The sequence below is a fragment of the Pongo pygmaeus genome, chromosome 20 (assembly GCF_028885625.2).
Source record: "Pongo pygmaeus isolate AG05252 chromosome 20, NHGRI_mPonPyg2-v2.0_pri, whole genome shotgun sequence".
Lineage (NCBI taxonomy): Eukaryota > Metazoa > Chordata > Mammalia > Primates > Hominidae > Pongo > Pongo pygmaeus.
The window spans coordinates 11,729,743-11,755,468 of record NC_072393.2 but is presented as its reverse complement, the minus strand read 5'-3'; the positions used below and the strand labels follow the sequence as shown (position 1 = coordinate 11,755,468).

Genomic DNA, 25,726 nt, shown 5'->3' with positions numbered 1-25,726 from the left:
CTTGGTCTCCTTTTGGCGCCCTGGGGCAGCGAGAGACCGTGAGAAATTTCTCCGCGACGCTGAAGATGCGCGCCACTTCCGGTCGGGCTCCTAACAACGGGGGAGGCTGGTAACCAAGGTGGGGGGGATGGCGGAGCGGGCGCCGGAGCCCGAGGCGGAGGCGGATGCTGAGGCGGGCGCGGGCGGGGAGGCAGCCGCCGAGGAGGGCGCAGCAGGCCGAAAGGCGCGGGGCCGGCCGCGACTCACGGAGTCGGACCGGGCCCGGCGACGGCTCGAGTCCCGGAAGAAGTACGACGTGCGGCGCGTGTACCTGGGCGAGGCGCACGGGCCCTGGGTGGACCTGCGGCGCCGCAGCGGCTGGAGCGACGCCAAGCTCGCCGCCTACCTCATCTCTCTGGAGCGCGGCCAGCGGAGCGGCCGCCACGGGTGAGGGGGCCTGGCCCCGAGGGAGGGAGGGAGGAGACGCCCCCAGACCCCGCCGGGCTTTGCCCCGCCCCCTCCGCTTCGATGCCCCGCCCCTGGCACCTGCGGACCCCGCCCAGGAGCCGGGCCGGCGGCCTGGGTCTCGGACTGCCGGGCTGGGACGCGCCTGGCTCGTGGCCCCGCCTCCCATCGTTCCGACTGCCCAATCCTAGGGTGCACCCAGCCCCTCGACCCGCCTTCTGAGCGCTTGGCCCCGCCCCCTAGAACTCTGGCGGCCCAATCCTGGGACTGGCCCCACCTCCAGGCCTCGTAACTACCCAGTCCCTGGAGGGGCAGCCCCGCCCCCTCACCGGTCTCATCCTCCCCCGCTTAATTCCCCACCTGGCCTGGGACTCTGGACACCCTGGGGCACTCAGCCCTGCCCTTCTTAAAGTTCTGGTGCCACATCTGGGACTCCGTATGGCCCCATTCCCACAACCCTAGATCCAACACACCCGGGGGACCCTTCACAACCTGGACTGCACTCCCCTAAACCTATTTCTGTGAAGCAACTCAGCCCAGGGAGACTCGGATGAAGAGGAAACCCCTAGTTATCTGGGCAGGTGGAGGGCAAAGAGGCCTGTCTTTGTAAATTCTCAGTCTTGAGAAGGAGCAGTGTGGATGGAGTTTTTCCCTTCCTGCCTTATATGTTGATGTGATGATTGAGTTAAAATAGGCAAAGAGCTTAGAAGAGTGCCTGGCAGGTAGTGGGTTCCCTAAGTATTAACTTTTACGAGGATTGATGTTTATTCCCTATCACAAGCAGTGCCGTAAGGAAATCCTTGTTCTGCCCTGGTTTTCAGGTATACATGTTCTCATGTTTCTCTGGGGGGAGATTTGAGAGTCAAGAATCAAACAGATCCTGCTGAGTTGTACCCACCCCTTTCCCAGGACAGCAGCCTGGCTTACATGCTCAAGAGCAGGACTGGAAATGCTGGGAGCGCAAAGATAGCTGCCTCATGGAGTGGACATTCTGGTGGGCAGAGGGGATGGCTTGTTCAAAGATCTGGGGGATTTTTTTGTTCGTTTTCCTTTTCTTTTCTTTTTTTTTGAGACGGAGTCTTGCTCTGTCGCCCAGGCTGGAGTGCAATGGCACGATCTCCGTTCACTGCAAGCTCCGCCTCCCGGGTTCACGCCGTTCTCCTGCCTCAGCCTCCCAAGTAGCTGGGACTGCAGGCGCCCGCCACCATGCCCGGCCAATTTTTTGTATTTTTAGTAGAGACAGGGTTTCACCATGTTAGCCAGGATGGCCTCGATCTCCTGACCTCGTGATCCGCCCGCCTCGGCCTCCCAAAGTGCTGGGATTACAGGTGTGAGCCACCGCGCCCGGCCCTCGTTTTTCTTTTTGAGACAGGGTCTCACTCTCTCGCCCAGACTGGAATGCAGTGGCATGATCGCGGCTCACTGCAGCCTCAACCTCATGGGTTCAAGTGATACTCTTACCTCCGCCTCCTGAGTAGTTGGGACCACAGGTGCACGTCACTCCACCTGGCTAATTTTTGTACTTTTTGTAGAGACAGAGGTTTCCCTGTGTTGCCCAGGCTGATTTCAAACTCCTAGGCTCAAGTGATTCTCCGGCCTCAGCCTCCCAAAGTGCTGGGATTACAGGTGTAAGCCATTGTGCCCAGCTAAGCCATTGTGCCCAGCCCTGTTTGTTTGTTCTTGAGACAGGGTCTCACTTTGTCACCCAGGCCAGAGTACAGTGGCATGTTCATAGCTCACAGCAGCCTCAACCTCCCAGGCTCAAGGGATCCTCCTGCCTCAGTCTCCCAAGTAGCTGGGACTACAGAGGAGCCACGTCGCCTGGCTAATTTTTTTATTTTTTATGGAGATGGGGGTCTCACCATGTTGCCCAGGCTGGTCACGAACTCCGCGGCTCAAGGGATCCTCCCTCCTCAGCCTCCCAAAGTGCTGGGATTAAAGTCGTGAGCCACCATACCTGGCAAAAGGCTTGTTTACTGCAGACCAGAAACATAAGTAAATTATGTAGTCCATGAGAGAGAGATAGGGGCTACGGAAAAAACAAAAGTGAAATGAAGAGTGTGAGTTGGAAGTTAAAATAGGGAGTTAAGGTGGTCACAGTCAGAAGACAGCATTTCAGTAAAGACATGAAGGAACCTAGGAGGAGCCATGCAGATCTCTGGGGAAGAGTTGAGGCGGAGGGAATAGCAAAGGCAAAGGTCCTGAGGCAGGACCCTGCCTATTGTGTGCCAGGAACACTGAAGAGGCTTGTGTGGCTGGACTGCAATGAGTGAGGGGGAGAAGGGAAGACAAGGACAGATTGGTGACAGGGAAGGTCATCCAGGGACATGGAGAGGACTCCAGTTTTTCCTCCCAGTGAGGTGGGAGCCTTTTCTTAAGTGCAAGATTTTGTACAGAGAAAGAAGGGGTATGGTCTGCCTTTATTTCCCCTGCTGCGCCCCCCCCCCCACCTTTTTTTTTTTGAGATGGAGTCTCGCTCTGTTACCCAGGCTGGAGTGCATTGGCGCAGCCTCAGCTCACTGCAACCTCTGCCTCCCGTGTTCAAGTGATTTTCCTGCCTCAGCCGCCCGAGTAGCTGGGATTACAGGCGTGCACCCCCATGCCCGGCTAATTTTTGTATTTTTAGTAGAGACGGGTTTTCGCCATGTTGGCTAGGCTGGTCTCGAACTCCTGACCTCGAGAGGTCTGCCTGCCTCGGCCTCCCAAAGTGCTGGGATTACAGGTGTGAGCCACTGCGCCCGGCGGGGTTGCAGATTTAAATGTAAAGATGAAACCATACCCAGGCCCGGGCCCGGCCTTTTATTTCCTTATTTATTTATTTTTGAGATGCAGTCTTGCTATATTGCCCAGGCTGGTCTTGAACTCCTGGACTCAAGAGATCCTCCCACCTCAGCCTCCAGAGTAGCTGGGACTACAAGTCACACACAGCCTGGTTTATATTTTAGAAGAAACTGTCTCTAGGATGTGTGTGGCTTGAAGAATGGATGGGGTACACATTGTGATACAGGGTTGGCCAAGAGTTAACAATTGGTAAAGCTAATGATGAGTCCAAGGAGGTTCATGACTCTTGTCAACAATTAAAAAAAAAAATTTGTCAGCAGGGCGCAGTGGCTTATGCCTGTAATCCCAACACTTTGGGAGGCTGAGGCAGGCGGATCACCTGAGGTCGGGAGTTTGAGACCAGCCTGACCAACATGGAGAAACCCCATCTCTACTAAAAATACAAAATTAGCCGGACATGGTGGTGCATGCCTGTAATCCCAGCTACTCGGGAGGCTGAGACAAGAGAATCACTTGAACCCGGGAGGTGGAGGTTGCAGTGAGCCAAGATCGCACCACTGCACTCTAGCCTGGGCAACAGAGCAAGGCTGTCTCCAAAAGTAAAATAAAAATAGGCCAGGCGCTGTGGCTCACACCTATAATCCCAGCACTTTGGGAGGCCAAGGTGAGCAGATCACGAAGTAAGGAGTTCGAGACCAGCCTGGCCAGCATATTGAAACCCTGTCTCTACTAAAAATGCAAAAATTAGCTGGGCGTGGTGGTACACGCCTATAGTCCCAGCTACGCAGGAGGCTGAGGCAGGAGAATCACTTGAACCCAGGAGGCAGAGGTTGCAGTGAGCCGAGGTCGCACCACCGCGCTCCCGCCTGGGCAACAGAGCGAGGCTCTATCTCAAAAGAAAAAAAAAGTTACTAAAGGGATACTTTTAGACAGAAAACACAGGCCTGAGTGTGGTGCTTGCTCTCCTTGGTAAGGGAGGTGAGGGAGAAGCAGCAGTCCCAGTGCCAGTGGAGCACTGGGCAATGGCAGCACCCAGGAGGCCGAAGGAAGTGTCTGTCACGTCCAGTGCTGTTGGGCCGAGTGAAGCCGTCACTGGTGACTGTGATGGGAGAGTGTGTGACGTGATGGAGCAAAGCTGTGACTGGAGGAGTTCCAGTGAGATGGAGGAGAGGACATGGAGACAGCGAGTGTAGACAACTGTGGCAAAGCAGGGAAATGAAGAAGGAGGCTGGGTGCAGTGGCTCACGCCTGTAATCCCAGCACTTTGGGAGGCTGAAGCAGGAGGATCGTTTGAGCTCAGGAGTTTGAGACCAGCTTGGGCAACATGGCGAAACCCGACCTCTACAAAAAGTACAAAAGTTAGCCGGGCGTGGTGGTGCGTGCCTGTGGTCCCAGCTACTCAGGAGGCTGAGGCGAGAGGATCAGTTGAGCCCTGGAGGTCGAGGCTTCAGTGAGCTGTGATGGCGCCACTGCACTCCAGCTGGGGCAACACCACGAGACCCTGTCTCAAAAAGAAAAAAAAAAAAAGATATGGGGAAGGGGCTGGTGGGGAAGGTGGGTATCAAAATGATTTTAATCCAAGATGGGAGAAATCATGGCATATTTAGATGCTGGTGGGAATGACTGAAGACTGAAAGGAAATGGCAGGGAACAGCCAAGCCAGGGCCTAAGTAGCCCCAGTAGCTGTGGTCCTTGATGCCAGTGGCCTCTGCTGGGAGTCACAGAGAAGTGGCAGAAGTTGGAGAAGTGGACAGGAGAGGGAAGGCAGTTTGAGGGAGAAAGCCCTGTGTGGGGGTTGGAAAGTGGCGCTCACCAGGTTACATATGACCTTGTTTGGTCCCCATGGTGATCGTGTGTCAGAGGCACTACTACTATTTCCACTTCACAGATGGAGACTGAGGCTCAGAGGGGACAAGACCTGCTTGAGGTCACACAGGCAGTTGAGAGCAGAGCTGAGTCTTGAACTTGGGTCTGGCTGATACCCAAGACTGTCCCCACTGCAATGTGACACTCCCAGCCTCCAGCGGTGAGTGGATGGAGGTGGCTGTGGACATAGGACTTGGGTTTGGGGCAGGGCATGGTGGCTTACACTTGTAATCCCAGCACTTTGGGAGGCTGAGGCAGGCAGATCACTTGAGGTCAGGAGTTCGAGACCAGTCTGGCCAACATGGCAAAATCCTGTCTCTAGTAAAAATAGAAAAATTAGCTGGGCTGATGGCGGGCATCTATAATCCCAGCTAATCGGGAGGCTGAGGCAGGAGAATCGCTTGAACCCAGGAGGCAGAGGTTGCAGTGAACCGAGATAGCGCTACTCCACTCCAACCTGGGTGACAGAGCCAGACTTGGGTCTTGGGTTGGGCGAAGGTCTCCACAGCCAGTGTGGTCCTTTGCAGGGGAGGGTGGAGCCACGGGAAGGGATAGAATCCCATGGAATGGGACCTGGAGTAGCAGAGCCAGAGGCAGGGCCAGAGCCTGGGGCAGGAAGGGTGGAAGAGCCCCAAGGTGCAGTCCTGGGAACCAGACGGGTGTGGGACTGAGAATTGTTACAGGACTGGGCAGGAGTCAGAGGGGGTGGACAGTTTTGCTGATAAGAGACACTAGACTGGCTGTCAGGATGTTTGTGGCAAGAGCAGGTCTGGGCCACAGCAGGGAGGCCAGGGGGCCCGGGCTCCACGATGATACTGATAATCATAATGATCATTGTACCATTTGCTTATTGATGATTAAGTGACAGGGCTGTACCATGACGAAGATCGTTTTTTGTTTGTTTCTTTGTTTTTGACACAGGGTTTTACTCTGTTGCCCAGGTTGGAGCGCAGTGGTGTGATCATAGCTCACTGCAGCCTTGACCTCCCCAGGCTCAGGTGATCCTCCCACCTTAACCTCCTGAGTAGCTGGGACTACAGGTGCATGCCACCCCTGTATTTTTTGTGTAATTTCTGTATTTTTTGTGGAGATGGGGTTTCACCGTGTTTCCCAGGCTGGTCTCCAACTTCTGGCCTCAAGCGATGCACCCGCCTTAACTCCTAATGTGCTGAGATTACAAGAATGAGCCACCGAGCCTGGCCTTTTTTTTTATTTTTTATTTTTTTAATGTATAAATAGAGGTGGGATCTTGCTATGTTGCCCAGGCTGGTCTTGAACCCCTGGCTTCAAGCAGTCCTCCTGCCTCAGCCTCCCAAAGTGGTAGGATTACAGGTGTGAGACACCACACCCAGACAGTACCCACTGTCTTGCTGGCTGTGGGCCAAGACCACTCTCAGCCTCTCAAGTAGCTGGGACTACAGGCTTGAGCCACTGTGCCCTACAAGATATGTTCCTGTTTGATTAACTCACAGTCAACTAACCAAGGCTTGACATCCAGTCCTACTCACAGGCCTGCCCCGTTCAGGGGAAGAGGATCACACAGGGCATGTGTCCCAGCGGAACTGTGGGGGCCATCTTGGAATTCTGCTTCCACACAAGCTTTTCATACCCACTTTGTTACTTCTCTGCTCCCTGACTGTGGGACCCAGGGCAGGTGGCCTCACCCCTCCAAACCTGTTTTTCCTGCTCCTTGAGGTGGATGATGCTAGAACCCCCTCCCAGGGCTGGTGGCAGTTGGGGAGAGAGTCCAAGCGAGGGGCCTGGTGACACAGTGCTGGAGTTGGGGACAGGTACCTAGAAGTTCAGATTCTAGGCTGGGCATGGTGGCTCACGCCTGTAATCCCAACACTTTGGGAGGCCGAGGTGGGCGGATCACCTGAGGTCAGAAGCTTGAGACCAGGATGGCCAACATGGTGAAACTCCGTCTCTACTAAAAATACAAAATTAGCCTGTAATCCTAGCTATTTCAGGACGCTGAGGCAGGAGAATAGCTTGAACCTGGGAGGCGGAGGTAGCAGTGAACCGAGATAGTGCCACTGCACTCCAGCCTAGGCGACAGAGAGAGACATTGTCTCAAAAAAAAAAAAAAAAAAAAGTTCAGGGCAGGCGTGGCAGCTCATGCCTGTAATACCAGCACTTTGGGAGGCCGAGGTGGGTGGATCACCTGAGGTCAGGAGTTCAAGACCAGCCTAACCAACATGGTGAAACCCCGTCTCTACTAAACATACAAAAATTAGCCGGGTGTGGTGGCGTGCACCTGTAATCCCAGCTACTTGAGAGGCTGAGGCAGGAGAATCTCTGGAACCTGGGAGGCAAAGGCTGCAATGAGTCGAGATCTCACCACTGCCCTCCAGCCTGGGTGACACAGCGAGACTCCATCTCAAAAAAAAAGTTCAGATTTCGTTTCAGTGCACAATGAGCAGTGGCTGTAGCCAGTGTTGTTACTTATGGGTCAGACAGGCCCAGCGCTGGCCCCACGTTCACCCTCGCTGCCTCTTTCTGTTGCAGGAAGCCTTGGGAGCAGGTCCCCAAAAAGCCAAAGCGGAAGAAAAGTAAGTGGAGGCTCAGCCTGGGGGAGGTGGGGAGAGTTGGGAGCGGTGGGAATATGGAGATCGAGGCCCAGAGAGGCCAGGTCGCTGCCCTAGGCAGCACAGTTGGAACCGGCAGAGCCAGACCTCAAACCCAGGTCTGCATGTCTTGTGTCTCAGGCGCAGTGTCCTTGGCTCCCTCAGTCTCTTGCTCCTGGCATGGGAGTCAGCCAGGGGAAAGCCGAGCAGGGGGAACAGCTTTTGCAGAGCCCTAAGGACAGGGGGAGCCAAGCACTGGTGGTTAGAGGGGAGGTCTGGAGCTTGCCCCTCCTGTCCTGCTGGCCACCAGTCAGTGGGAGTCTGAACAGCCAGGGTCTGCACAGCTCTGAGCCCTGGAGCTGGGGGTCCCAGGCCGTGTCCAGCAGGGTGAAGGCCAGCTGGTGGCAGTGAGCCCCTCCCCTTCTTAGGATTCTCCAGAGGCAGGGGTGAGCTATGACCTTGACCCTGAATCCTCAAGGGATGAGGAGTGCAATGAGGAGGGAAAGGGCTGGGCCGGAGAGGCGGCTGTGGGTGATGACTCTGTTGCCCTTATGGTTGGAGACTGTGGGCGCATTCCCTAGACCCAAACACCTCTTCTGGGCCCCTCTTCATCTCCCGGCCCACAGGGTAGGAGTGGGGAACATGCTGTCCTCGCACTTGGCCGAGGCACCAGGACCATCACACGAGTCAGATACCATTTCCCAGCACTTACTGTGTGCCCAGCCTTGTTCTGTGTCCTGGTGATGTCTTCACTCCCTCCCTCCTGCCTGGCAGCCCTCAGGGATGGGAATCCCTTATTCTCCCCAGCCTAGAGGAGGCACCTGGGGCTCAGAGAAGCCGAGTCACTTGCCCGGAGCTACCCAGCTTGGAAGGGGCAGAGCCGGGATTCAAACCCAGGCGGTCTGGCTCCACCATGCCTGCCCCCTATGGAGCGTTCTCTCATCCAGCAAATGTTCCTGGAGCACCTGCTATGAACCAGGCCCTTTGGGGGCACTGGGGGTACAGGAGGAACAAAACAGCAGTGTTCCTGCTCTTGAGGAGCTGACATTCTGGTGGGAGAGACGGACAGGGCACATGTAAACAAATGGCCGCAGATGGCATCTAGGTACTACTTGGAGAAAACAGACAGCAAGTTAAGGTCGGCTAGAGTGACTGGGCAGGGAGTGGCCTCTCAGAGGGGATGCATTTGGGGGAGACCTGAGTGAAGTGAGGAGGGAGCAAGACAGTTATCTAGAGGAAGCAGGCACAGCCTGTGCCAAGGCCCTGAGGCAGGGCCACACCTAGCCCGCTCCAGGAACAGCAAGGAGGCCATGTGGCTGGAGTGGAGTGGAGTCGTCAAGTGGATGAGGGCGGGGAGGTGACAAGTCACAGTGGGCCTTGTGGGCCGAAGGGAGGACTTTGGCTTTTACTCCGAGGGAGGTGGTCTTGCTGTGTCGTCCAGGCTGGAGTGCAGTGTCGCGACCTTGGCTCACTGCATCCTCCACCTCCCAGGCTCAAGCGATCCTCCTACCTCAGCCTCCCAAGTAGCTGGGACAAAAGGCATGCACCACCATGCCTGGATAATTTTTGTATTTTTAGTAAAGATGGGTTTTCGCCATGTTAGCCAGGCTGGTTTCAAACTCCTGGCCTTAAGTGATCCGCCTGCCTCTGCCTCCCAAAGTGCTAGGATTGCAGGTGTGAGTCATTGCGCCTGGCTGGGTGGAGTCTGAGCAGAGGAGGGAACAGACTTGACTCGGGCGTTCACAGGCGCCCCCTTGCGGCTGTAGGGGGTGGTTAGGGCGGGAGCCTGGGAGTCCTGGGCCTGAGGACTGCGGTGGTCTAGGTGTTTGATGAAGATGAGAACAATTAACAAGCAGCTAACAATTATTATGCACCTACTGTGCACCAGCCTCCACTGTTTACATGACTTTGCCAATAGAACAGTCCCCGTTACCTCCAGGGGGTGCCTCGTCTCTCTCAGCCTCAGTTTCCTCCTCTAAACTGGGTGCAGGCCTGGATGGCACTCAGGAGAGCCTCCCAACCCATGGGACCCATAAGGCCCCGGTGGTTCAGGCAGCCATGTCACCATGGGCTGAGCCCTGTCCCTTATACCCACCCCTCGGCCCTGTGTCCATAGGGCGGCGACGCAACGTGAACTGCCTGAAGAACGTGGTGATCTGGTACGAGGACCACAAGCACCGCTGCCCGTACGAGCCACACCTGGCGGAGCTAGACCCCACTTTCGGCCTGTACACCACGGCCGTGTGGCAGTGCGAAGCTGGCCACCGCTACTTCCAGGACCTGCATTCGCCCCTGAAGCCCCTCAGTGACTCAGACCCTGACAGTGACAAAGGTAGGTCTGCGGGGCGAGGGCACATGGGGGGCCGCCCATGTCTGGGGGCTTCTTACGAGCCCTAGGCTAGCATCACAAACAGAATAGCAGCCACAGTGGCTCTGGCTCTGGCTCTGGCACTGGGACAGAGCAGGGACACGGTGGGCCAGGCTGAGCCCTTCGTGGCCTTGCCCTCTTTGCATCCTTACGGAGCCTGAGTGGGGAGGCAGTCCCTCTTTACGGAGCAGTTTGCCCATCTGTGCCCAAGGCCAGTCCCAAGCAGGGCTGGCTGAGGGCCCAGGAGCCCTGGCTTGGCAGCTGGGGCGGGGGCAGGCCTGCTGGGGCAGGGCTCGGCCCCCACGGTGAAACGGCCGCCTAAACCACCCAGGCCTTATGGCTGCATAGGCTGTGATGCTCTCCTGAGCCCTGGCTAAGCTGACCGCTACCTCCTTCTCGATTTTCTCTGACTCCCAGTTGCATTCTCTTGCCTTCTGCCTTTCCAGGCTTCACTTCTTGCCTTCCCCCTCCATTCTGTTCCCCTCCTGTTCCCCATTTCTCCTCCCTTGAGCTGCCTCTGTCTCCTCCTTCCTTGATGTTTCATTTTCTGTCTCATCTCCCTCTCTTTCTCTTGTTTCCTTCCATTCCCCTTTCTCCTCCTCCCTCCCCACCTTCGCGGTCCCTGCCTCTCTCCTTCCCATCCCAGGGGGCAAGGACTCAGTGAGGGAGGCCCAGTTGGCCCCGGTGAGTGGTGAGGGGGCTGCCGGCAGCCTCAGGGGTTCGGCATTGGCTGGAGAATGAGTGTAGGGCACACTGCCAGGCATCCTGTCAGGGCTGAGGGTGGGGCGGTCACCGGGGCTGAGCCTGCGCTGGCTGGCATCTCGGAGCAGGTGGCATCCCAGCTGGCCGAGGGGAAGCCGGGGGCGAGAGGTGTTCCAGGTGGGCGCCCCCGCCAACGACCGTCCCACCAAGTGTCGGCCAGGCTCTCAGCGTGCAGTGGCCCCTCAGCTGCCCCGTCCCATGATCTGCATTCCGCCCTCTTCTGCCTTTTACTGCCCCCTCACTGTGTGCCACTCCTGGCCCTGCCCAGAGCCACCATGAGTCTTCCCCATGGCCTTGTCATCAGCCCCACTTGGCAGTCAAGGAACCCCAAGCCCCAGGAGTGATCTGACTGGCCCATTTGGTGATGGGTCAGGCTGGGGTGTGGGTGGTGCCCAGAGCAGCTTCCTTACGCCCCAACTCAACTTTTTATTACTTATTTATTTATTTATCTGAGACAGAGTCTCGCTCTTGTCGCCCAGGCTGGAGTGCAATGGCACGATCTCGGCTCACTGCAAGCCTCATGTTCCAGCCATTCTCCTTCCTCAGCCTCCCTAGTAGCTGGGATTACAGGCATCTGCCACCACACCCGGCTAATTTTTGTATTTTTAATAGACACGGGGTTTCACCATGTTGGCCGGCTGGTCTTGAACTCCTGACCTCAGTTGATCCCCCCCACCTCAGCCTCCCAAAGTTCTGGGATTACAGGTGTTAGCCACTGCACCCGGCCTTATTTTATTTTATTTTATTTTATTTTACTTTATTTTATCTTTTTGAGACAGATTCTGTCTCTGTCACCCAAGCTGGAGTGCAGTGGTGCAATCTTGGCTCACTGCAACCTCTGCCTCCCAGGTTCAAGCAATTCTCTCACCTCCGCCTCCCAGTAGCTGGGATTACAGGCGTGAGACACCATGCCCAGCTAATTTTTGTATTTTTAGTAGAGGTGGGTTTTCACCACTTTGGCCAGGGTGGTCTCGAACTCCCGGCCTCAAGTGATCCTCCTGCCTCGGCCTCCCTAAGTGCTGGGATTACTGGTGTGAGCCACCGTACCCGGCTAACTTTTTATTTATTTTTTCTAAGACAGGGTCTCACTGTTGCCCAGGCTGGAGTGCAGTGGTGCAGTCATAGCTCACTTCAGCCTCCAATTCCTGGGCTCAAGTGATCCTCCCACCCCGGCCTCCTGAGTAGCTGGGAACACAGGCACACACCAGCACAGCCAGCTAATTTTTAAATTTTTTGTAGAAATGAGATCTCACTGTGTTGCCCAGGCTGGTCTCAAACTCCTGGGATCTAGTAATCCTCCTGCCTTGGCCTCCCAAAGTGCTGGGATTACAGGCATATGCCACTGGGCCTTGCCCATGGCTATTTCTGTTGGTGCTGTCATTACCTGAGGAGAAGTCTGGGGTCAGCCAAACTTAGCAGGCGCTGCAGTCAGGTGGACCCAGATGCTAGCTCTGGCCCTTCCCTCCACTCATTAGGCCACTGCGCCCTCCTTCGGGATGGTACCAGAGGGTTTGCCCACCCTGCAGAATACAGGACAAGGGGAAATTATCTAGAAAGAGGGGCTGATCCTCCTTATCCCCAACCCTGCTGCCACCCCAGGTCCATCAACAGTGGGCATCTCACTGCCCTGAATGGCACTGAGATAATAATAGGAAACTTACAGGGTGCCTACTTTGAACCTCCTACTGTTCTAAACACTTATACATATTTACTCATTAAAGACCCAAAACAAAGGCTGGGCACAGTGGCTCACACCTGTAATCCCAGCACTTTGGGAGGCCGAGGCAGGTGGATCACTTGAGGCCAGGAGCTCAAGACCAGCCTGGCCAACATGGTGAAACACCATCTCTACTAAAAATACAAAAATGAGCTGGGCATGGTGGCGCATGCCTGTAATCCTAGCTACTTGGGAGGCTGAGGCAGGAGAATCACTGAAACCCAGGAGGCGGAAGTTGCAGTGAGCCAAGATCGCACCACTGCATTCCAGCCTGGGCAACAGAGCAAGACTCTGTCTAAAAAAAAAAAAAAAAAAAACAAAACACTCCCAAGGGCCGGGTACAGTGGCTCACACCTGTAATGCCAGCCCAGCACTTTGGGAGGACAAGGCAGTTGGATCACTTGAGGCTAGAAGTTCGAGACCAGCCTGGGCAGCATGGCAAAACCCGGTCTCTACTAAAAATACAAAAAATTAGCCAGGTGTGGTGGTGCGTGCCTGTACTTCCAGCTACTTGGCAGGCAGAAGCATGAGAATCACTTGAACCTGGGAGGCAGAGGCTGCAGTGAGCCAAGATCAGGGAACAGAGATTCATTCATTTATTGGAACGAACCCTCACTGTGCACCACACAGCCTTCTCAGCACTGGGGGCTCTGCACTGGGACGCCGCAACCTTACGGAGTTTACATTCTAGAGGGGAAGTGGATTGTAAGCAGGATAAACCAATAAAAATATAGAGTGCAGGCCGGGCACAGTGGCTCAAGCCTCTAATCCCAGTGCTTTGGGAAGCCAAGTTAGGATTGCTTGAGGCCAGGACTTAGGGAACAGCCTGGGCAACATAGTGAGACCCCATCTCCAGCAAAAAAATGAAAAAGTTAGCTGGGCATGGTGGTGCACCTCTCCCAGTGCTTTAGGAGGCTGAAGCAGGAGGATCGCTTGAACCTAGGAGCTCAAGGCTGCAGTGAGCTATGACTGTGCCAGTGCATTCCAGCCTAGGTGACAGAGGGAGACACCGTCTCAAAAAAATAAATTAATTAAAATACAGCCCGGGCGTGGTGGCTTACGCCTGTAATCCCAGCACTTTGGGAGGCTAAGGTGAGTGGATCACTTGAGGTCAGGAGTTCGAGACCAGCCTGTCCAATATGGTGAAACATCGTCTCTACTAAAAATACAAAAATTGGCGGGGCATGGTGAGGTGTGTCTGTAATCCCAGCTACTCAGGAGACTGAGGCAGGAGAATCACTTGAACTAGGGAGGTGGAAGTTGCAGTGAGCCGAGATTGCATCATTGCACTCCAGCCTGGGTAACAAGAGCAAAACTCCATCTCAAAAATGAAATAAAATATAGAGTGCACTGTAAGGTGGTATGTGCTTTGGGAAAAAATAAAGGAGGGAAAAAGAAACTATTTGAGACAGAATGGTCAGGAAATTCCCCCTGAAAAAATACCTTTAATGAAGGATCTGATGGAGGGGAGGGAGGAGCCCTCTCAGGTGTCAGACAGAAGAGGATTCAAGCCGGCCGGGCGCGGTGGCTCACATCTGTAATCCCAGCACTTTGGGAGGCCGAGGTGGGCGGATCACGAAGTCAGGAGATCGAGACCATCCTGGCTAACACAGTGAAACCCCGTCTCTACTAAAAATACAAAAAATTAGCCGGGCGTGGTGGCGGCGCCTGTAGTCCCAGCTACTTGGGAGGCTGAGGCAGGAGAATGGCGTTAACCTGGGAGGCAGAGCTTGCAGTGAGCTGAGATCGTGCCACTGCACTCCAGCCTGGGGGACAGAGCGAGACTCCGTCTCAAAAGAAAAAAAAAAAAAAGAGGATTCAAGCCGAGGGAATGGCAGGTGCAAAGGCCTTGAGGCAGGAACCTATCTAGTGTCTCCAAGGACATTAGGAGAGGAGGTGAGGACAGGAGGTGATGGAACACCTCCTGAAACAGACACACTGCAGCTCTCGTGACCTGGCACAGTAGTTTGTTTCCCACACACAAAGCCTGGTGCTGCCATCCTGCAGACTGCCTTTCATCCCTGGACCCAGGTTCTTTGCTTCCTGTGGCTCCAGCCTCCTCCTGGGTCCTGGCTTGCTGGTGGGGAGAAAAGTGGAGGCTCAACCTTGGGAGCACCTGTCCACTTGCATTCCATTGGCTGGGACTCAGCCACATGGCCACACCTACCTGCAAGGGATGCTGGGAAATGTAGTCGGTGCTGGTGCCAGGAAGAGAGGGATTTAGTGAGTAGCTGGCCTGCCTCTTTCACAGGAGGTAAAGAGTAGGTTCTCAGGAGCCGGGCACCCAAAAGAAGGGACTGCACTGGCCCTGGCAGGGGGCTGGTGGGGCCGCAACTAGCATCTGCAGGGGAAGTGGGAGAAGTGTTCAGGCTGCGGGCGGATGTATTTTGGATGCAGCACCAACAGGTTTTGCTGACAGATTGGAAGTGGGTGTGAGAGAGAGAGAAGTCAACAAAAGCCCCAGGACTTTGGCCTGAGCCACTGCAGAGACTGAGCTGCCTTCCGCTGAGTCAGGGACACCCGTGAGCAGTGCAGGCTTTGTAGAAGGGAAGATACAGAGCCCAGTGTTGCAGATCTGAGTTTGAGATGCCTGTGAGACACTCTTAGGGAGCCAATGAGATGGAAGAATCTGGAGCTCGACATGGAGGTCTAGGCAGAAGCTGCAGATGGAGTCACCAGGCCATGGATGGTTGTAGTAATAATAAGAATACATACTTGGCCGGGCGCGGTGGCTCACACCTGTAATCCCAGCACTTTGGGAGGCCAAGGCGGGCAGATCATCTGAGGTCAGGAGTTCCAGACCAGCCTGGCCAACATGATGAAACCCCATCTCTACTAAAAATACAAAAAAAAAAATTAGCCTGACATGGTGGCGTGTGCCTGTAGTCCCAGCTACTGGGGAGGCTGAGGCAGGAGAATTGCTTAAACCTGGGAGGCGGAGGTTGCAGTGAGCCAAGATTGTGCCACTTCACTACAGCTTACACAACAGAGCAAGGCTCTGTCTCAAAAAAACAAACAACAACAACAACAAAAACCCTCTTGAACAGTCCCGGATTGGTGAACAGTTCCAGATGGAGATGCTGGGACGGTGGTACCCCCGGAGAGGGCATGGAAGCCCGTACCATCCCCCCGTATCTTGCCCTGTGCATCTCTTCCCTTTGGCTGTTGCTGAATTGAATCCTTTATAATAAAGCTGTAATCGTAGGTAGAGCTATTTTCTGAGTTCTGTGAGTTGTTCTAACAAATTATCCAACCTGAGGATGGGGTCATGGAAACCCCCCATTTAGAGCCCATTGGTCAAACATACAGGGTAGCCCAGGACTTGCAGCTGACATCTGAAGTCCGGCGGTCTTGTGGGACTGAGCCTTTAACTTGGAGGATTTGACGCCTACCCCAGGAAGATAATGTCAGATTTGATTGAATTATTGGACATTCAGTTGGCATCGAGAATCGGAGGGTGGCCTTTAACCCCATCAGCCTGGGCAAGCCTGGGGGTAAGGTGAGCGCTGAGGAGAGGCCCCAGGCCAAGCCTTCCAGGCCTGCAAGAACCAAATAAACTTGGAAGGAGCCACAAGGAAGGGCCCAGGATACCAGAGTGTGGGTCTGGGGGCTAAGAGAGGAGAGTGTCCCCCGGAGTAGGGGTGGTCAGCTGGGTCGGTCATCTTGGAACAGTTAGGGACAGTGGGGATTGAGAAGTGACTGCTGTTTTAGGCAGTGAGAGGGTCACAGTGTCCAGCCCCTGAAGAGCCCTCAACAAATACCAACTGCTGGCCGGGCACGGTGGCTCCCGCCTGTAATCCCAACACTTTGGGAGGCTGAGGTGGGAGGATCACTGGAGCGCAGGAGTTCAAGGCCACAGCCTGGGTAGCATAACAAGATCTGATCTCTACTTGGAAAAATCAGGGCCACAAGAGGTGCCTCATGTTTGTAATTCCAGCACTTTGGGAGACCCAGGCGGGTAGGTCATGTGAGGTCAGAATTTCAAGATCAGCCTGGCCAAAACAGGGAATCCCGTCTCTACTAAAAATACAAAAATTAGCCAGGTGTGGTTGCATGCACCTGTAATCCCAGTTACTCAGGAGGCTGAGGCACAAGAGTTGCTTGAAACTGGGAGGTGGAAGTTGCAGTGAGCCCTGATCGCACCACTGCACTCCAGCCTGGGCAACAGAGGGAGACTCCATCTCAAAACAAAAACAAAAACAAAAACAAAATCGGGCCAGATGTGGTGGCTTATGACTGTAATTCTAGCACTTTGGGGAGCCGAGGTGGACGGATCACCCAAGGTCAGGAGTTCGAGGCTAGCCTGGCCAACATGGCAAAACCTCGTCTCTACTAAAAACACACAAATTAGCCAGATGTGGTGGTGCACGCCTGTAATCCCAGCTACTTGGGAGGCTGAGGCAGGAGAATCGCTTGAACCCAGGAGGCAGAGGTTACAGTGAGCCAAGATCGCACCATTGTACTCCAGCCTGGGTGACAGAACGGAACTCTGTCTCAAAAAAAAAAAAAAAGAAAACTTCAGGCTGGACGCAGTGGCTCATGCCTGTAATCTCAGCACTTTCGGAGGCCGAGGCAGGCGGATCATAAGGTTAGGAGATTGAGACCATCCTGGCTAACACGGTGAAACCCCATCTCTACTAAAAATACAAAAATTAGCCGGTCGTGGTGGCGGTCGCCTGTAGTCCCAGCTACTCGGGAGGCTGAGGCAGGAGAATGGTGTGAACCTGGGAAGCGGAGCTTGCAGTGAACCAAGATCGCGCCACTGCACTCCAGCCTGTGTGGCAGAGCAAGACTCCATCTCAAAAAAAAAAAAAAAAAGAAAAATTCAGCCAGGCACGGTGGCTCATGACTGTCATTCTAACACTTTGGGAGGCTGAGGCGGGCGGATGACTTGAGGTCAGGAGTTTGAGACCAGCCTGGCCAACATGGTGAAACCCTGTCTCTACTAAAAATACAAAAATTAGCCGGGTGTGGGCCGGGCGCAGTGGCTCACGCCTGTAATCCCAGCACTTTGGGGGACAGAGGCGGGTGGATCACGAGGTCAGGAGATCGAGACCATCCTGGCTAACATGGTGAAACCCAATCTCTATTAAAAATACAAAAAATTAGCCGGGCATGGCGGCACATGCCTGTAGTCCCAGCTACTTGGGAGGCTGAAGCGGGAGAATGGCATGAACCTGGGGGGCAGAGCTTGTAGTGAGCGGAGATCGTGCCACTGCACTCCAGCCTGGGTGACAGAGTGAGACTCCATCTCAGGAAAAAAAAAAAAAAAAAAAAGCCGGGTGTGGTGGCGCACACCTGTAGTCCCAGCTACTCGGGAGGCTGAGGCAGGAGAATCACTGGAACCGGGGATGCCAAGGTTGCAGTGAGCTGAGATTGCACCACTGCACTCCAGCCTGGGTGACAGAGTGAGACTCAGTCTCAAAAAAATAAATAAATAAAATAAAATAAAACTAAATAAACAAATACCAGTGGCTGCAGCTATCATAACCACTCCCTTTCTTCTGTCCCCACAGTGGGCAATGGGCTGGTGGCTGGCGGCTCTGACTCATCCAGCTCTGGCTCTGCCTCTGACTCTGAGGAGCCCCCTGAAGGCCAGCTGGTCAAGGCTGCGGCAGCGGCAGCGGCAGTGACGCCCACCAGCCCGGTGGGCAGCAGCGGGCTCATCACTCAGGAGGGCGTGCACATCCCCTTTGACGTCCACCACGTGGAAAGCCTGGCCGAGCAGGGTACCCCGCTGTGCCCCAACCCGGCAGGCAGTGGGCCTGAAGCCCTGGAGACAGTGGTGTGTGTGCCGGTGCCTGTGCAAGTGGGTGCAGGCCCCGGCGCCCTCTTTGAGAACGTGCCCCAGGAGGCCTTGGGTGAGGTGGTGGCCAGCTGCCCCATGCCAGGCATGGTGCCCGGCTCACAGGTGATCATCATTGCGGGCCCTGGCTACGACGCTCTCGCGGCCGAGGGCATTCACCTCAACATGGCAGCGGGCAGCGGTGCCCCCGGCGGTGGCCTGGGCGAGGAGGTGCCCTGTGCCATGATGGAGGGTGTGGCAGCCTACACCCAGACAGAGCCTGAGGGTAGCCAGCCTAGCACCACGGACGCCACCGCAGTAGCGGGCATCGAGACCAAGAAAGGTCTGGGGGACCTGCCATGGCCTCTGGCTAGGGGTGGTTGGGCCTGGGAGGGGCCGGGCGAGGAGTGGCCCTCGAAGTGGGCACCTCGGCAGCTTTCGTCCCCTGCGGACACCACCCTGTGTCCACCCCGTAGAGAAGGAGGACCTGTGCTTGCTCGAGAAGGAGGAGAAGGAGGAGCCAGTAGCCCCGGAGCTGGCAACAACGGTGCCTGAGAGCGCAGAGCCCGAGGCAGAGGCGGACGAGGAGGAGCTGGACGGCAGCGACATGTCAGCCATCATCTATGAAATCCCCAAGGAGCCTGAGAAGTGGGTGCCGGGGCGGACAAGGGTGAGGGCGAGGGCTAGGAGCGGCCTGCAGGCCCCCAGCCTGCCTGGTGGGGGAGCCCCAATGTCATGGCCCCTTCCCCTCCAGGAGGCGGCGGAGCAAGCGGTCGCGGGTGATGGACGCTGACGGCCTGCTCGAGATGTTCCACTGCCCATATGAGGGCTGCAGCCAAGTCTACGTGGCCCTCAGCAGCTTCCAGGTGAGGCCGCCACCCGGAGCAGCCTGGGCCAGGCTCACAAGGCCCAGGCCATGGCACCACCAGGATGTCCTACCTCTAGTTTGCCCCTTGGAATTTGACAAGGTGTCCCTGAAGGCAAAGACAGGGACTTGTCACACCCCACACCTGGCATGGGAGGATGCAACAACAGGCCTTTGAATGTGCCGTGCCATGCATTGATTGAGCATGTATTAAGCACTTAGTGCAAGCCAGGCCTGCAAGCTGGAGCCAGGGTTGTTCTAGTAACTTGAGTGAAGGAACAAAGGGATGAATCAATTGGGGCTGCCTGTTCCAGGCCCACAGGGGCTGGCAGCCCTCAACTCCAGTCCCAGTCCTGCCACTGGCCACCTGTGAGACCTTGGCCAAACCACTGAGCCTTGAACCTCAGTTTCCCCATCGATTAATTGGGCTAACAGCTGGGCCCTTCACAGAGTTAACAGATACCCCAGTCCAGAGCCTGGCATATAGTAGGTGTTCAATAAAGCTGCCCTTGGCCAGGCACGGTGACTGACGCCTGTAATCCCAGCACTTTGGGAGGCCGAGGCGGGCGGATCACGAGGTCAGGAGATTGAGACCATCCTGGGTAACACAGTGAAACCCTCTCTGTAGTAAAAAATACAGAAAAAAATAATAATAGCCAGGCGTGGTGGTGGGCGCCTGTAGCCCCAGCTACTCAGGAGGCTGAGGCAGGAGAATGGTGTGAACCCAGGGGGTGGAGCTTGCAGTGAACTGAGATCACACCACTGCACTCCAGCCTGGGTGACAGAGCAAGACTCCATCTCAAAAAATTTAAAAAATTTTTTTAAAAAGCTACCCTTTGACCCCAGTTGTGCCCCTGGGAATCTCTGAGTTGGGCAAGGGTACCCCTCTTCCCTCCTCCTGGGGAGGCCAGCCCCAGCCTGCCTTCCCACCTCCCAGAGCCCCTTCTGTGGGCCTATGGGACCCACTTCTGCCTGTCTCGTCCCCAGAACCACGTCAATCTTGTGCATCGGAAAGGAAAGACCAAAGTGTGCCCTCATCCTGGCTGTGGCAAGAAGTTCTATTTATCCAACCACCTGCGGCGGCACATGATCATCCATTCAGGTCAGGCCCTGGGCCAGCTGGCGGCATGAGCGGGGGACACAGGGACATGGGCCTGGGAGCCTGGGCCAGAGCTGGCGGGTCAAAGCCCAGTGCTGGGTCTCCAGGCACAGGACTACACCCCTAGGAGCCTCCTCCCTGTCCTCAGTAAGCTGTAGCTACGTGAGCCACAGCGACAGGGACTATTACCAATCAATTACAGGAATTGGGCGGGGCTGGCCGTCTTCCCTCCTATTCCTGCGACCCCATGCCCCATGACCCCAAGAGCAGGTCTCATGGGAGACTTAGGGAGCAGCTGACACCACCACTGCTCTTCCAGATTGGAACCTATAGCAGCACCTGGGGCCACAGGCTAGACCAGTGCCCACCCAAGCAGCAGCAGGAAGGAGAGCCAGGCAAAGAGGAGCAGCTGGCTTGGGACTGGGCTTCTGTTTCCACTTGTGGCAGAGATGCAGGTCTTCTGTGTGGGCTGGGGACATAGTGGAGAGCCATGGTGCCTGTGTGCAGCGATAGGGCATGGCCCTGAGGGCCAGAGCTTCTGATATCGCAGGAGGTCAGAAGTTTGGGGTTTTTTTGTTTGTTTGTTTTGTTTTGTTTTTTTTAATGTGTGTGTGGTTATTTTTTGCAACGGAGTCTCACTCTGTTGCCCGGGCTGGAATCCGATCTTGGCTCACTGCAGCCTCTGCCTCCCGGGTTCAAGCAATTCTTCTGCCCCAGCCTCCCGAATATCTGGGATTACAGGCGCTCACCACCACGCCAGCTAATTTTTGATTTTTGTTTTTTTAGTAGAGACAGGGTTTCGCCATGTTAGCCATGCTTGTCTCCAACTCCTGATCTCAGGCGATCTGCCCGCCTTGGCCTCCCAAAGTGTGAGCCACCGCGCTGGGCAGAAGTTTTTTTTTTTTTTTTTTTTTTTTTTTTGCGAAATCACCCAAAGTTCAAAGTTCAAATATTGGGGACAAGGCCGGGCATGGTGGTAATTCCAGCCCTATGGGAGGCTGAGGTGGGCAGATCACCTGAGGTCAGGAGTTCGAGACCAGCCTGACCAACATAGAGAAACCCCGTCTCTACTAAAAATACAAAATTAGCTGGGCATGGTGGGTGGCACATGCCTGTAATCCCAGCTACTCAGGAGGCTGAGGCAGAAGAATTGCTTGAACCCGGGAGACCAAGGTTGCGGCTGCGATAAGCCGAGATCGGGCCATTGCACTCCAGCCTGGGCAACAAGAGCAAAACTCCGTCTCAAAATATATATATATATACACACACACACTACAAATTCAGACCCACGTTGGCTTGGCAGTGTGCACCCTATGCCCCTCAGGGACCCAAGTTCGATCTCAGTTCTGCTTGATTGCGTTTTTGGGCAAATGCACGGGAAGGACGTAGGGTTTGGTTGGCCTGCACCTGCAGTCCTGGGAGATCCAAGGAGACGGCCCGATGCTCCTTCTAGCATCAGAGTCTGTAGCACATCAGAGACACCCCATAGCCCACCGTCCTCAGCCTCGGTCCCCACCGCCCCCAGGTGTCCGTGAATTCACCTGCGAGACCTGCGGCAAGTCCTTCAAGAGGAAGAACCACCTGGAGGTACATCGGCGCACCCACACCGGCGAGACCCCCCTGCAGTGAGTGACAGGCCGCCCCGTGCCGCTAGAGGATTGGGTGGGAGGGGATCCCAGCAGGTCCCAGGGGCGGCTTCGCCCCAACGCAGTGCCTGGGCCCGGTTCCACCTGCGCTCGTCCTGGTAGGGCCCCGCCCCACCCCGCCCACTCTGACCCCGCCCCGTGCCGCCACGGGCTCCCGGCAGGTGCGAGATCTGTGGCTACCAGTGCCGGCAGCGCGCGTCGCTCAACTGGCACATGAAGAAGCACACTGCGGAGGTGCAGTACAACTTCACGTGCGATCGCTGCGGGAAGCGCTTCGAGAAGCTGGACAGCGTCAAGTTCCACACGCTCAAAAGCCACCCGGATCACAAGCCCACCTGACCCACCTGACCACTGACCGCCCCTATTTATTCGTCCGCTCGGACACCACACCCAGGCTTGCCGGGGCCTGGACAGCTGCGAGGGCCGCCCGGACCGCAGGCCGGAAGGAGGCGCCCCCGCCCCGCCCCAGGGCTGGGCCCCCTGGGCGGGTTCCCCACCCCGCCCCACCGCATCCTTCTCTGAGCTGGTGCCTGGGGCTGCATTGCTGGAACTGTGTCAAGAGAGCAGAGTGAGATTAAAGAGCGAGAAAGGAGATGGCCTTCCCCTAGGCCTGAATGATTTGGGGTGCCAGGTCCCTTTCTGTCTCCAGCCTACTTGATCCCTTCCTAAGCGAGGCCGGGAACGAGGGATGTACCTGGGCCTGGCAGCCCCGCACAGCCCCTGCTCCCACAGGATGGGGTGGGGCTTGGGGGTCTGGGGTCTCTGGGCATCTCCCGGAACTCAGGACCCTAATTTCTACTTCCTCCTGTTTTATGGGGCACCCATCTCCCATCCTCAGTGAGCTCCGGGATGAGATGGGGAGGTGTTCAGTAAACCCCTAAAATGAGAAACATCTGCAGCTAGCGACAAGCGCCATGCAAAAGAGAGAGTGATGCGTTGTTTTCCGGGGATGCTGTTTAGGTCGGTGGTCAGGGAGGGCCTCTGAGGAGGTGGCATTTGTGCTTCGGCCAGAATGACAAAGATCTATCCCTGAAGAAAGCTGGGGGAGGAAATTCTCAGGCCAGGGGAACAACCAGTGCCAAAACCCCGAGGTAGAACCAGCTCGGCGTGTTCCTAAAACAGGAAGCCGCGGGGGGAAGGGGAGTTGGCGGCGGCTGCCCTGGCCCCATTTCCCGGAGGAGGATGCTGAGGCCGCCGCCTCCTGCGGGCCGCTAGAGAGAGGGGCGGGGAGCGAGGCGCGGCCGCTAGGTGGCGTGCGAGGCGCGTAGGCCCTGGTGGCCGCAGCCACGTGACCCTGGGGACCGCTGCCGCGAGCTCAGGCACGTGCCCGAGGGAGCCCTGTGGCGCCACGCGCAGATTGGTCTCGCCGGCTCCTCACCAGCTCGGGGGATGGGGCGGGGCCCCAGCTACGCCTCAGTTCCTGCTGCGGACCGGGGGGGCTACCCCAGCCGGGGACAGAAGAATCGGCAAGGATGAGCGAGTCCGGCCGCAGGGGCCGCCCCCGCGAGCTCCCTCCCCCCGCGAGGCAGGTCCCCTCCACTCTCCCAGCACTGCCGGAGCCGGCAGGTTTCCATGGGAACCGCAGCGGGGTCCGCGCGCCCAGGAGCAGCCCCCCTCCTAGCTCAGCTTCCGATGACGGAAACCGGGAGGAACACGGGGTGGGGAACAGACCATCGCTTGGGGCCCCTAGCGCCCGCAGCCAGGTCGCCCCGGCGAGCCCAAGAGGGGCCACCCGGGGACCCGCACCGCCACCGCCCCTATTGCGCGGGCCACTGCGATTGGCCTGCCCTCTCCAGGCGTGGCAGCATCCCCTGGTGCGCGCACTCCCATTGGCTCGATCTCTAGGGCATCTTCCAGTAATTGGTTATCTCAAGGGCCGCCCCTGATTGGGCAAATTAGGCTCTCCTCGCTGGTGGCGCTCTCTGACAGTCTGGAGCCTAAAGGGCGTGCAGGAATGAGGATAGGGTGGGGACTGCCGCTCTCCAGTTAGGGGGTCTGGGCTACCTCGCCGGCAGCGCCCTCGACCGGACTGTCGGATTGCTGTCTGTGGTGCTGAAGTCTCACGCGCTGGCGACCCCGCCCCAGTGTGTGCTAGTTCCCGCGCCCCGACGTAAACATGCACCTGCGCCCGCGCACCAAAGGAGGCTGCGCCACCCCCAACGCCTTAGAGAGAGGCCAGGTTCCCCCTAGCAGAGAGCGAGCATGACTCCACAGTCAGGAGGACCAATCACGAGCCCAGAAAGCCAGGACATTTATGTGGCAGATCCACCCACCCCAGTTCTGTGGGGTCCGAGAAGGATCCGTGGTTTCCCAGAGCTGCATGGCTCCAGCGATGATCGTCCAGAACACTGAGCCCCAAACCTTTTCACCCCCTTCGGAGCAGTGCGGAGTTTCCTTGCACTGGAGAGTGCCAGTCCTTACCTTTTGAACCCTAGAAGGACCCAGTTCACTCAAAACCAACAGCGTCCCAGTCTCCTTCTGCAGAAGACTAGGGCCACAGTAGCCACCCTCCCCCGTGGTCTTGAGGTGGTCTACACCTGGTGCCTCCAAATCTGGGGACCCAGGCCTCTGCCTACTAAAATATTGGTTCCTGATCCCCTTTCCAGTTCCCTCAGTGGACAGCACCTCTGGAAGGTCGCATATTCAGGCCACTAATACCTCCTCGCTCTGTTGGCTCCTCCAGCTCTAGGAGCTGGACGGAGGAGGGGAGCCCGTCTCCTGGCCCGAAAGCCAGCCCAAGAAGGGGTGCCAAGGTAGGAAGCAAGGGCCTCGAGGGAAGGAGGGCCCAAATCTGGCAACCCGAGCACCTAGGATGCGCTTTTGGGGGATTCAGAGTCCCGACCAGTGCGCTCTCACTTCCACCTGCCGCGCCGTCGGGAGCCGCGAAAAGGCGGAGCTCGGTCGCCGCAGCCAATGAGCGACGCCGGCGCTGGCAGCTGCTGCTATAAAGGGCTGGGGGCGGCGGCGGCGCGGTCCAGAGCGCGGAGCGCGCAGCGCGGGCCGGAGGGAGGGAGGGAGGGTGGGCGAGGGGAGAGGACTTGAACACACGGGACCGGACAGGACCGACCGAGGGGCGGCGGCGAAAGGCAGAGCGCCGCGATCTCTGTCGGGAAGCGCAACCTCCCCGGGCCCCGCGGGGCCGCGCAGGGGGCGTCCTCAACCTCGCGCCCGCTCCCTCTTTCCATCCCCTGCCGCCCGCAGGCCACCCCGGGGCCCGGCCATCCGAGCGCGCATCCCCGGGTTCGGGCCCGTCCCTGGCCCTCGAGGGAGCCGCCGCCTTCATCGCCACATCTGCAGCGGCCGCACCAGAGGCCGCCCGGGCGGGACCCCAGCGTGAGCATCGGGCGCCCCCCTAGGAGTGCACGACCCCCGGAGCCCCCCTCAACACGGACCGCGCCCGCCGGGCACACAAGAATGGTCACTGTAGGTATTCCCCTGTCGCCGAAAGGGAATCGGGACGGGGAGGAGTTGGGCCCAGGCTCCGCGGAGATTGGGCGGGTGCGGCGGGGGGGGGGTAGGACCAGGCCTAGCTAGGCCCGGGTTGGGGGGGTAGGACCAAGCCTCGGGGCCTGAGAGTGGGCAGGGCCGCGCCCAGAGTGCTGAGGGCGCTTAGAGCTTGGTCTGAGGGGGCCTTAGGGAGCCTGACTGCGATTCGGGAGGCGTCCGACGCCGCCCTGGAGGCGGGATTGCCCCCTCTCCAGCAGGCCTGATGGGGGAGGGGCCGCGGCGGCTAAGGATGCTTCCTCCATCCAGGCCCAGACCCCGCAGGCCGCCCAGGCAAACGCAGGGCCCGATCACTGGTGCTGGGCCAAGCCAAAGCGACAAA

General features: G+C 57.1%; 2 protein-coding genes across 5 annotated transcripts in view; both read left to right on the top strand.

Moving 5' to 3' along the window:
• Window positions 1-10: 10 nt before the first annotated feature.
• ZNF653 (zinc finger protein 653) lies at window positions 11-22,519 on the top strand. 2 transcript variants are annotated; one of them, XM_054464017.2, is made up of 9 exons: window positions 11-426; window positions 7,600-7,643; window positions 9,775-9,990; window positions 18,022-18,633; window positions 18,767-18,938; window positions 19,045-19,156; window positions 20,143-20,257; window positions 21,780-21,841; window positions 22,062-22,519. In XM_054464017.2, exons 1-9 carry the CDS (start codon window positions 128-130, stop codon window positions 22,470-22,472), a joined length of 2,043 nt encoding a protein of 680 aa, XP_054319992.2. In that variant the 5' UTR covers window positions 11-127; the 3' UTR covers window positions 22,473-22,519. The 2 variants fall into 2 exon arrangements, with proteins under 2 accessions (XP_054319992.2, XP_054319993.2); XM_054464018.2 differs by having other exon boundaries at window positions 21,780-21,879.
• Window positions 22,520-24,876: 2,357 nt separating this feature from the next.
• Window positions 24,877-25,726, top strand: part of ELAVL3 (ELAV like RNA binding protein 3) — a 30,339-nt gene continuing 29,489 nt past the window's right edge. For 2 of the 3 annotated variants that reach the window (XM_054464015.2, XM_054464013.2), the window contains exon 1: window positions 24,877-25,323. In XM_054464015.2, the coding sequence (XP_054319990.1) occupies window positions 25,315-25,323 (9 nt within the window). In that variant the 5' untranslated portion in view covers window positions 24,877-25,314. The remainder of the gene's footprint in view (window positions 25,324-25,726) is intronic. The other variant, XM_054464014.2, reaches the window with a different exon arrangement.

Excerpts from the sequence above, each read along its gene's own strand:
- ZNF653 (XM_054464017.2), top strand. The coding sequence starts at position 128 with ATGGCGGAGCGGGCGCCGGAGCCCGAGGCGGAGGCGGATGCTGAGGCG. Across the intron at positions 7,644-9,774 it reads AAAGCCAAAGCGGAAGAAAA|GGCGGCGACGCAACGTGAAC; the intron begins GTAAGTGGAGGC and ends CTGTGTCCATAG. Across the intron at positions 18,634-18,766 it reads GGGCATCGAGACCAAGAAAG|AGAAGGAGGACCTGTGCTTG; the intron begins GTCTGGGGGACC and ends TCCACCCCGTAG.